The sequence below is a fragment of the Rhineura floridana genome, chromosome 1 (genome assembly GCF_030035675.1).
Source record: "Rhineura floridana isolate rRhiFlo1 chromosome 1, rRhiFlo1.hap2, whole genome shotgun sequence".
NCBI classification, from domain to species: domain Eukaryota; kingdom Metazoa; phylum Chordata; class Lepidosauria; order Squamata; family Rhineuridae; genus Rhineura; species Rhineura floridana.
Window position 1 is genome coordinate 96,933,458 of NC_084480.1, and position 12,382 is coordinate 96,945,839.

At 41.6% G+C, this 12,382-nt stretch overlaps 1 protein-coding gene across 5 annotated transcripts in view; it reads right to left on the bottom strand.

Moving 5' to 3' along the window:
- The window catches only part of NTRK2 (neurotrophic receptor tyrosine kinase 2), a 305,262-nt gene that overhangs the window by 238,961 nt on the left and 53,919 nt on the right, over window positions 1–12,382 (bottom strand). For all 5 annotated transcript variants that reach the window (XM_061626814.1, XM_061626834.1, XM_061626806.1 and 2 more), the window contains exons 3-4: window positions 10,790–10,864; window positions 9,726–9,797 (exon numbers count right to left, since the gene is read on the bottom strand). In XM_061626814.1, the coding sequence (XP_061482798.1) occupies window positions 9,726–9,797; window positions 10,790–10,864 (147 nt within the window). The remainder of the gene's footprint in view (window positions 1–9,725; window positions 9,798–10,789; window positions 10,865–12,382) is intronic.

The window sequence follows — 12,382 nt, forward strand, 5'->3', positions numbered from 1 at the left end:
CTCTCCTCATCGTCTGAAACTTCAGGGCCCCAATCCTGCATCCTGACATGCCCCTACCTCTTCTTCTGAGATTGGATCTTCAAGCATTACTCTGTCTGTCTGTGTTAATGTTGGAAGTCTGACCCTGTCCATGTAGTCTTGTATAGTCTGCTCCTCCACTCTTTTTTTGCTATATAGCTCCTCATAGAATTTAGCTAGTTCCTCTCCTATTTGTGTATTGTTATTTGTTAGGGCATTAGATTCTCTTAATTTTAAACAGCGGATATAGTTTTCCCTCCTCCTTTCTTTAACTCTCTTCGCTAAATGTTTTGTTCCTTTGCCTTCGTGTTTGTAATATTTTTGTTTACAATAAATCATGTTTACCATTGTTTTATCTATTTCAGCTAAATCAATCTGTTTCTTTTCCATCTCTTGTCTGATTTTTTGCAAACCTGTTGCTTTATAACAAGCCACTAAGTCTTGTAGTTACCTCTCTAATCTTTTTTTGTTCTTTGCGTGTATGTTGGATAAACCCCCACTCACTTATATACTGCCCCCTGATCACTGCTTTCATTGCTTCCCATCTAGTTTCTTCCCTGATTCCTTCATCCATATTATCTTTAAAATATTCTCCAGCCCTTCTTGAATTTTATTTCTACTTTGAAGAAGGAGAGAAGTGTTGGGTACAACTTCCATTTGGGGCAGATTTGTTTTTCAGATTTGTTACTCATGATTTCCACCGTTACTGTAGCGTGGTCAGTGACTTTAATTGTTCCTTTCTCTATTTGCTGTACTAGTGGTAGTACTTCTTCTGAGACTACAATGGCATCCAACCTAGAAAAAGTTCCATGTGGTCTGGAGTAAAAAGAATGGCTAAAATCTTCTGGATGAGTCTCTGACCATACTTCTCTTAAATCTGCTGTATGTATCAGAGTATAGAAATTTACAACCTGCTTTAAATTGGGGGTCGTTTTTCTTCCTGTCATCAAGTTTTTGGAAATTCTTAAAGTGTCCTGTCCTTGTATCAGTTTATTTGGATTAAACCCCTGCATATTCAAATTCAAGTCTCCTCCTAGAATTATATTTGCCCCTGTGAATCTGTGTAGTTTTCTCAACAATTTTTGGAAGAATTGCATTTGTCCTTTGGTTGGGGCATAGCATGTCACAAATGTAGTTTTCATGTCCCCTTCCAATATTCCTTCTACAAAGATAAATCTACCCTGAGGGTCTAGCATTTGTCTACTGGGTTCAAAATCAAGACTTTCATGCAATAGAAGTGCTACTCCTCTGGCCTTGCTGATCCCTTTTGCCAGGAATTTATGTTTCCATTGAGTACCTTTTAGAAATCCATCTGCCAATTTGGCCTTATGTGTCTCTTGTAACATCAGTACATTAGGTTGTAAGTCTCTTATTAGTTGGCTAATCTATTTCTTTTAATGACAGTGTCCATTCCTTTAATATTGTGTTGAGATTCTCATGTTATAATACTGATCTTGAATATAACCTCACCTATTTCTTCTAATTTAACTCTCTCTTTTCACTAAACTATAACTATATAACTCCTTCCCGTGCCTTCCTTCTTTTCCTTCCCCCTCCCTTTTTTCTTTTCCCTTCTTTTCCTATTCCCCTTTCCCTTCCCTTTCCCTTAAGACCTAATTCTCTCCCCCTCAGGAGCACTTCTCTGTGTCACCCAGTGAATTAATTTCTTCCAGTTTTTGAAGTATTTGAAAAATAATTACACCTCGCAGAGATTCGACCTATTACCTCATAGGACGATAACATGGGACAAGACCTCATCCCAGCCCTTATTTTTATTATTATTTATATATGCCCATATTTATATAATAAAAAAATTAAAAGGGGCGAAGGGGGAAGGGGAGTAAACTAAACTAAAATAAATTAATATTAATGAGGGGGAATGGTTCGTATTCACACAAACCAACCTGGACCTTTAGTTTACATTTTGCCCTAACTCAACTTAGATATAACTCTGCTTGAAACTATGATGATGATCTGATGCGGCTTCTCATCTGCGTCTGGAAGATTTCAAAGACTGCGTTGCAGATTCAAATTCTCAAATAGGGGGCGCATTCCTTTTCCTCTGTTTTCCAGTCTCCCTCTGTTCTGCCTTTTTCATCTGATCAGTTCAAAATCCTCATTGTCCTCTTCTAATTCTGCTTCTCCGACCTGATCCCCTTTTTCTGATTCTCTTTCTCCTTCTGGTTGTTCCAACTGCATTATTTTGAATATATTTGCTACCTCTTTTTCTGTTGAAGCCATGTGTGTAATCCCTTTGTAGGGAACTATAAGTTTAAATGGGAATCCCCAGTGGTATTTTAGCCCCGCCTTTTGCAATATAAGTGTATAAGGCTGCAGATTTCTTCTTCTCTCTAACGTTTCTGGAGTAAGATCTTGAAGTACCATAATTGTGGAGTCTTCATATTTAACTTCACCCTTCTCCCTAAGACTTTTAAGTAAGGCCTCTTTTTTGGAATATTTGGCAAAACATACTACTATACCCTTGGGGCTTTCTCTGCGTATTGGTCCGAGGACTCTGTGGGCTCTGTTGAAGTCTTCCTCCTCCAGGGGAAAACCAGGCAGCAATGTCTTCAGCCATTTTGTGAGAAATTTTTTAACATTGTCCTGTTCCTCATTTTCATCCACCCCTCTAAAACGAAGGTTGGAACTTCTATTTCTGTTTTCCACGTCTTCCAGTTTAAATCTGATAATTGTATGGTCTTTCTTTAACATTTTAAATTCGGTTTCTTGGTCTCTAAGCGTCTCCTCCGACTGATTCATAGTTCTTTCCACTGCGTCTATTCTTTTAATCACTATTTCCCAGTTTTTCCTCTAGTATTGACATCCAGCTAGCCATCAAATCTTGTTTAAGAGACTGGAAGTGCTTTGAAATTTCCTCGAATGTCCCCACAATTGTTTCAGAGGTACCCACCTCTGCCTCTGTTTGCATGCCTATAGAGGTTTCACTCACGCTCGTCGCCATTTTGGAGAGAATCAGTAGTCTGTCTTGGGCTGGTCTCGAAATCAGTATCTTTCTCATTGGTTTGAAATATCCTGTTTCTCTGCTGTCCCCAGAGCATACACCTTAAGGGGAATTGGTTTAATAAATAAATGAACTGTTTTTTTCTGTGCTCAAGGGCATTAATGCTGTATCGGGCTGGGGAGCTCTCACCCTACACCGCCACCTTTCTTGGCGTCCAAGCCTCGCCTCTCCGCCTCCCTTTCTATTCCTTCTGTTCTTTTTGAACAAGTTATATCCTTCAATCGCTGTGTTCCAGTCATGGGAGTCATCCTACCATGTTTCAGTTATACCTGTCAGGTCGTATTTACTCTCCTGTATCAACAGTTCAAGTTTGTCCTGTTTGTTTCCCATACTCTGGGCATTAGTGTACAGAAATCGAAGACCATGTGATTTATGGCCTGGCTTTCTTCCTACATTTTTATGAAGATTATTACTGGGCCCCATTAGAGCCATTCCCTCAGTTCCTCTTACTGTGCAGAAGCCTTTGTTATTCTTTACCGCCAAGTTTACAACTCCTTCCCCCTTAGGATTCAGTTTAAAGCTCACCTAATGAATTTATTCATGCTGTGGCCAAACACATAGGAGCTCATTGCAGGAGCCAGGAAGAAGGGAGCTGGGACTGGGACTCTTTCCCACTTACCTCTCCCTCATTCAATCTTTAAATGACCCCTTCCCTCTGCCATTTCTGTTCTCACCATCAATCTTCTCCTAGAGGGCTCCCAAAACTGATCTCCCTGTCTTTGCTTGCTAATGTGAAATTGACCAGGAGAAGAGAGGAAGAGATCAGTATGTGTCAAACTGAGCAACCTGTGTTTGCTTGTTAACTCACTCCTGGTGCCATGTGTGTGCTCATGTGTGTAAGCTGTATTAAGCAGGAAGGGAGCATAGTGAACAGTTGGAAGCAGTGACAATGCGTGGCTGTATCACAGGCTGGCCAGGAATCAGCAATGGAGCAAGGGGGAGGGAGGCCCAGGGTGTCTGGCTGGTGGGTGGGTGGCAGGTAGAGAGACGGCCAGGCAGAAGAAGAGGAAAAGAGAGGAGCACAATGGTTGGATGGATGGACCGACAGCGAGACAAGTTGAAATAGGGAGGGAGAGCATGTGTGTGTGTCTTTGCTTGCTTGCTAAAGAACCAATAAAAATAATGAATAGTGGGAAAATAACGAATGTGGACTGTAACTGTCTGCAAGTTTGGCAGAATGCTTTCTGAACCAACCCCACCAAGCAGATCTCAACCCTAGCCACAACATAGTACTTTCTGCATACTTCTGCATACAAAAAAATGTAAGTTGTAAATTAATAAGGAAATAAAAATAAGAATGCTCCAACAATTACCTATTGTCAATGCTTTCAAGACATACATAATGTTTGAGGATACCAGCTGAAGAAAAAAATAATAAAGTAGAAAGGGAGGGGAGGAGGAATGTATTGGCCTGCTTGAGCCAATAGGGCAGATTAGGATCAGTAGTAGGATCAAGGATTGTATACAATGAGACTTTCCACTTCTCTCAATACAGGGAGATTTCAAGAAGAAGGAAAAAAGAGATGGCATCTTCTTCCTTCTCCAGACATACTTCCTCCACTATATAGTGGGAAAGTACCCAGGTTCAGGGCTAGCAGCCAGCCCCAACCCTCAGTTGTTTAGCACAACCAGAAAAGCTTTGAGAAGGTGGGAAATATGTTGTTTTCTTTTTACCCTCTCCTGAAATCTTTGCACATGTGCACACCTCTGTGAGCCACAAGCAACACATTCTGAAGGCTGTTATGAATCCTGATCAGCAGCCTTGAAGCTCTGAGGATACACTGCAATATTTTGGATGAAACAGATTATCTCAACCCATTTCAGTCTGGATTCAGGCCTGGTTATGGGACTCAATAGGTCTTGGTTACCCTGATGGATGACCTATATTGGGTGAAGGAGGAGTGAGACCCTGTTATTCTTGCCTGATCTGTTGGTAGCTATTGATACCATTGACCATGAGCCGACGTGGTGAGATGGGTAGAGATGGGTATTGGAGGCACTGTTTTACATTCCTTCTGAACCTATTTCCAGGGTCGTTTTCAGAGAATAGCATTGGATGTTTATCTTTTGGCCCCCTGGCATTTGTGCTGTGGGATGCTGCAGGGTACCATCCTGTTTCCAAAGCTGTTTAGCATCTATATGAAGCCCTCGGGAGCAGTCATCAGAAGATTTGGGGTGAGGTGTCAGCTGTACACTGACGATACCCAACTCTATTTGTCCATAACATCTGAATTGGGAGAGGCTGTGCAAGCCCTGGACCGCTGCCTGGACTCGGTGATACTCTGGATGAGGGCCAATAAACTGATTCTGAATCCTAGCAAGAGGAAGGCACTGTGGGTAGCTGGTTCTTGAATCCAAATAATTGGTCAACTGCCTCCTTCAGATGGGGCCATATGCCCTCTGAAATAACAGGTTCATAGTCCGGTAGTGCTCCTGGATCCATTGCTAGAGGCCCAGTTGACCTCAGTAGCTAGGAGTGCCTTTTACCAGCTTTGGCTGGTAAGAAACTGCAGTCATTTCTGGACCAGAATAGCCTGACCACTGGTAACCTCCAGGTTGGAATACTGTAATAGGCCTGCCCTTGAGGTTGGTCCAGAAGCTGCATCTGGTACAAAATGCAGTGGCGTGACTGGGTGATCTCCCCAACTGCCCCCTCAGCAGCTGAAACAAACAGATACAGCAGGTGACCCTGCTGAAGCCCTTGTCATGCTGTGGAACAATGAGAAACATTGGGCTTGTAACATGGTTGCCCCTGAGCACCCCCTCTGGCATAGTGGAATCCAGTTTGCACCTTGGTACACCAGTGAACTAAGGGCAATGAAACAGGCTGGACAATCGCTAAAGACATGCTGTGAGGATGATCGTCTTTACTATAATGCATTGTATATGGGGCTACCCTTGAGGTTGGTTCAGAAGCTGCAGCTGATGCAAAATGCAGTGGCATGACTGTTCATTGGGGCAGGATATCGCCAACATGTTACTCTGCTGCTGAAAGAACTGCATTGGCTGCCCATTAGCTACCAGGCCAAGTTCAAGGTTCTGGTTCTAGTGTACAAAGCCCTATACAGCTTGGGGCCCAGAATACCTGAAAGATCGTCTTACCCCTTATATACCCAGTCAATCACTGTGCTTAGCAGGTGAGGGCCTCCTGCAGATACCATCTTATCAAGAGGTCAATTCCACACAACATAGGAAGCTGACCTTTAGTGTTACGGCACCTACCCTTTGGAATTCCCCCCCTTAAATATTAGACAGGCACCATCTCTGTTATCTTTTCGATGCCTATTGAAGACTTTTCTGTTTCAATAAGTCTTTTAAGAAGAGACCTTATCCCAGTCTGCATCTGTGTTGGAATTAAAGATTTTAGAGCTTTTTTAGAAAAGATGATTTTAAAGATGTTTTGTTTTAATGTTTTTAAAGAAGCTTTGCTTTAATATGTTTACTGGGCTCCTTCTAGGAGGAAGGGCAGGATTATACAGCCACAAGAGTGGCTACTATAGCCTGCATGGATTTTTCGCATTCCGCAATGTTACATTGAAAATACCCTCCCCATACCATACTGCTGCTTCCCATAACCTCGTTTCAAAACAAAACCGTACAAAACTCATAGACCTGAACTCAGAAACGCTTGCTTAACAACCCTCTAAATTTTCATGGTGATACACAGTGAGAGAAAATCGAGAGTTCAAAGTGTAAAAAGAGAGAGAGAGAAATTCAGACCTCTGTTGGACTTTTTTCTGTCAGTGGTCGCATAATTTGTTGAAATTCTTTAAAAATCAGCCATGTTCACAGAGTACCCCATACTCTAACCTTCATCTTCTGTAATTTAAAAGTTTAAAAAATGCATGGCTGGTTTTTAATTAAGAATGGAGTCAATGATAAGCGCGGGCATGCTCAGTAAGAACCAACTGCCAGTGTTCTAAAATCCAGACTCACAGCTGCTTGGCTTGGCTAATCAGAGGGCCACACACGGGAAATGTCATTTGTGAAGGGTGCTGAGAGTTGTTAGGAGACTCCTATTCCCCTGACAGAGCTCCAATGGCAGGAGTGATTTAACAGTCAGCTGCTCTGATTGAAACTCTGTGAGGGTAACAGGGTGTTTCCTAGCAACTCTTAGCACCCTTCACTAACTACACTTGCCAGGATTCTTTGGGAGAAGCCATGACTGTCTAAAGTGAAATAAGGGTCTAGTGTGGATGTGGCCAGGGACAGCTTTGGTTTAAATTTGGGTGGGAGACTACATGTGCCTGCTGTAGAATAAAAAGATGGGGGAAATGCTGAAAAACAATGATATTGTTCACAATGTTTTCCTTTTGGAAAGGAAAGGTGCTTTCCCTTTGCTCAGTGCCCACTCACTCAATCTCCTCCACCTTCCCCCCTCCCTGCCCCTCTCCCAAGTCAGTTTCACCTATCCTAAGCATGACTGCACAGGATTAAATCCCACTAAACTCAAAAAGCATGCAAATGATCACACCTGCCACCCCCCTCCTATCCCCTCCTTCTTGCCCCTTCCTCTCTCTCCCCATCTTGTCAATCCCCTTCTTCCCCTCCCCCTCCACTCCCTTCCTCCTTCACTCTCCTCCCCCTCTCCCATGGTCAATTTTACCTATCTTAAGCATGATTGTGTCTGTGTGTGTTATGTCCCTTCAAGTCAATTATTACTTATGGCAACCCTATGAATCAGTGACCTCCAACAGCATTTGTTATAAACCACCCTGTTCAGATCTTGCAAGTTCAGGTCTGTGGCTTCCTTTATGGAATCAATCCATCTCTTGTTTGGTCTTCCTCTTTTTCTACTCCTTTCTGTTTTTCCCAGTATTTTGTCTTTTCTAGTGAATCAGGTCTTCTCATTATGTGTCTACAGTATGATAACCTCAGTTTCATCATTTTACCTTCTAGTGATAGTTCTGGTTTAGTTTGTTCTAACACCCAATTATTTGTCTTTTTCATGGTCCATGGTATCTTCAAAACTCTCCTTCAACACCACATTTCAAATGAGTTGATTTTTCTCTTGTCCACTTTTTTCACTGTTAAGCATGATTACATGGGGGTAAGTCCCATTGAACTCAGTAAGCACGCAAATTATCAAAACCTGCTCTCCCTTCCTCCTCTCTCCCATCACCTTCCTTTTGCCCCTTCCCTCCCCCTTCCTTCACCCTTCCCAATCCCCTCCTTCTCCCTCCTCCTCCTTCTGCTCCCCTGCTCCTCCCTTCCTCCTTCCTTCTCCTCCTCCATGGTCAGTTTTACCTATCCTAACCATGATTGAATGGGATTAAATCCCATTGAACTCAATAAGCATGCAAATGATACCTGCCTTTCCTCTCCTTCCCCTGTCCTCTCCCTTTTTCCTCCCCTCTTCCTGCTTCCTCCTCCCCTGCCCACTCCAGCCCTCCCTCCCTCCCCCTTCTCCTCCTCCCCCATGGGAGAGTGAGTGGCAACACCTGAAATCAGCCCAAAATAAGAAACAAGACATGTGCTGTGCTGATCTTGTTTTAGCAGGGAGGAAGCAACAATATTAAAGACAGTTGATATAGTTCAGGTAGTCACTTTAAATATGTATGATTTACTTTGCAATTTTAGTGAAGTTTCCAAAAGAAAATAATTTTATTTTGCTTCTGTTTCTGTGAATACGTGAAGTATAGCAACACTTTGCATAGTTTACACTAAAAAAATCTCCAAAAACAATTGTGGAATAATGGCACTGACTATTCTGCAGAATAGTCTCCAGTGGACATGAGGAGTTGTCTCAATTTGCACAAGATAAAATAGTGGGAGGTGAAAGATATTCTAGCAAAAATCTAGGTGTTCTCTATGTTTTTAATTGTCGAAGCTCATCTTTCCTTAAGTGGCATGGGCCGGACAGCTAGAGTCATTGCTTAAGTAGCAACATATTGTAATCAGTCTGATTTTACATCAAACTGCAATTTCAGATCCAACTGTTAATGCACCCAAAATAGAAAGAGAACATAACCTCAAGTCTGCAACAGAAAAGTGTGTCTTCACCATCATATCACATTGACCAATTAAAAGGCTTTGAAATTAATAAAAATAAATTTGACACAGATTTCTAGGATCTCTAATTTCTAATGACAGAAATATTATTTTTAGGTTAGATTCTCTGTAGAAACAGTAGTAGCACAGGGAAGAAACAAAGTAAGAACACCAACAAACATACAAAAATGTAATTCTCCATCTTTGGAGACGGCAGGTGTTGCCAGCACTCACCATATGCTCAGAGGCACGTTACTAAATTCTTCCAAGCTACACAGGAAGTGGATTGGGCTGTGAAAAACCAACCCAAATGTTTTTGCATTTTTACAAATTTGTGGGGCAGTACAATATCTCAGAGAGGAGGTCAGGTCTCCTGCTCCCCTGATGCATTTACAAAAACTGCCCAATTTCCCTGCTTTTTAAAGTTTGATAGAAATATCTGTTGGCTATAGGTATGTTCTTAAACTACAAGGGTTTTTAATTTAATAATAATAATAATAATAACAACAACAACAATAATAATAATAATAATAAACAAACATGTTTGTTGCAGGTCACCACTTGTGATTTTTAAGCAGCATCCCTTCACATTTCCTCACATGGATTGCAAATAGGGTAATGAAGTATGATACAGCTTTGCCTGTTCTGAAACCATTCATAAATTCATTCATTCATTCAGTGAGTGTTCACTTACATGTACTGCAGGTTGGTATTTTTCAGGAAAGCATGGCTTGAGACAAACTTCAAACCTGAATTCACCACAGTTCTGTAAAATACACAAACACAATAATATACAAGTTAGAATTGCCAAGAGATCTTTCAACTTTAGTTCATTTATAAATTTTTGATGCTGGAATATGGTCAAAATGTTTCAAGATTAAAAAAAACCTTAGTTCAGGAACCACAGAACATTTAGTGCAGCTTCCCGAACCTGGTGTTCTCCAGATATTTTGAACTACAGCTCCCATCAGTCAGCGTGACCAATGGCTAGGGATGATAGGAGCTGTAGTGCAAAACATCAAAAGGGCAAAGTTTGGGGAAGGCTGATCTGGTACATATAGAAGTGTGATTATTAAAGATTATTAAACAATATTGTCCAGTTTAGCCATCTATAGTGCATGAGACAGCTTAAATGTGTAGCTACAGTTTTCCTGCTTGCAAGAGCAGAATTTTCCATTCGTTGCAATGGAGAGGTCAGCTCCAGTCTGTACACGTAATCTTTTAAATGGAAATGGACTGCCTTCAAGTAAATCCTAACTTATAGTGACCCTATGAATAGGGTTTTCATGGTAAGCGGTATTCAGAGGGGGTTTACCATTGCCTCCCTCTGAGGCTAGTCCTCCCCAGCTGGCTAGGGCCTGCTCAGCTTGCCACAGCTGCACAAGCCAGCCCCTTCCTTGTCTGCAACTGCCAGCTGGGGGGCAACTGGGCTCCTTGGGACTATGCACCTTGCTCACGACTGCACAGGTGGCAGGGCATGTAACCCCTGAGCCACTCACTGTGGGGGTGATCTTTAGCTGGCCTTTGACACCCAGGAGACATGAGCAGGGATTTGAACTCACAGACTCTGGACTCCCAGCCAGGCTCTCCTCCCCACTGTACTGTACCAGCTGTTTCTTTTAAATTTACAGCTATTGTTTTCATTGAAATAAACAGGGATACCCAAACACACAGGAACTATTGTCTATGCTATCACAGAGCATATGCTACAATGGACAAAGACATATGATAATAAATATAAATAAACAATATACTCACAAATTTCTTAATCCAATGTAACTTCCAACATCTACTTCATTTATGCTTTCTAAGTTCCGTTGGTTTGCAATATAGCTATTTTTAAAAAAAAAGAAAGAGAAATGCCAATAAAGAAGGCTGTTACTGCATTATTGTATCTTTCCCTTAGTCAAATTTATAAAAGCTAATTACAGATGCACCAAGCTCCTATGTGTGACTTGAAGGTAGGCATATATTCAAACAAATCTTTCTCCATTACAATATGGGCATGTGAGACAAGGCCTATTTGAGCATAATTGCTTAAATTATTACCATCATACAAAGGAAAGAGCAGGGCTGTGGTTGCTGGCCCCAACTTCCCCCCGTTGCATCCCTGTCAGTCCAGCCCCACCACAGTCCACATATTGGCTGGGCAGGACTGAAGTGCAGGAGAGTGCTATTCTGGATTTGCAGGCTCCCTGTATGATTTAGAACACTGGTGGTGGGGCAGAGCCAGCAGGAAACACAACTGTGGGATGCGGCCAGATAGGACATCCTTGTTCTTCTTCCTTCATACAATGATGATAGTAATTTCATGACCTACTAACACCCAAACAGAGCTACAGACTTGCGGGAGTACATATGATAACATGGAAGGAACCCCTTTGACAGATACAAGCATACAGTCTCAAGGGTGCACTTCTGGCCCTCAGTCTATTAAACCACAATGGATTGTGCTTACTCCTCTCTAGGTTGATTCTTTTTCTCAGTTAGCAGAACTGGTAACTTAGCAGTCTAATAATCTTAGCTCTAATGAACTCCATTTGTCTATCATAGAAAAACACAAACACAGAATGCTAGGTTGGGCCACTGGCCTGATCCAGCAGGCTCTTCTTATGTTCTTATATTTAGGTTAGCAGTACTGGAGAATAATTCAACACAATGACCTAAAATGGAGAATGTGTCTAACAGAGATCTGGAGAGAAGCAGCTGTGTTTAACTTTAAAGAGAGATAAGTGAAAGGTCATTGAAAGTAACTCAGAAATATCTAGCCTTGAAGCATGGGGATGGAGCCATAAAGAAAAGTGTTTGGACTGGAATATTAAAATGTGACCTTATAAAAACTAACCTATACAGATTTGACACAAGTTATTGACTGCCTGCTGGTCTTGATCAGCTAAAAATGACCAGACAATACACTTTTCCCTCATGTCCTTGATTCAGAGAACAAATCTGTCATCCTTTATTGGCTTCCAATGACCACACATGTTCTCTAAAACCATCCCTAATCATCACCTCAAAACCTGTTTATTTTCAAGATGCTTCAATTTAAACATAAACAATTTAAACAGTCTTGTCACATAGTATCCAAGTACCATGTGCACCATATAACAGTGACAGAACAGCAGGGCAAGAACAGAAAAGTAATAGAAACATAAGTATAAAATAAAATAGAAATTACAGGAGAGGTTTATTCACAATCTTGCCCCTGTGAGCCATCAAAGGCAAACTCATCTAAACCTTTAGAGCTCATTAAGAGACAGTGCATAACTCCTGAAACAACACTACAGTTAATAAGGATAAAACCCTTGTTGATCATCGGTTTATATTACAATTCTCTCCTCAAATTAGGCA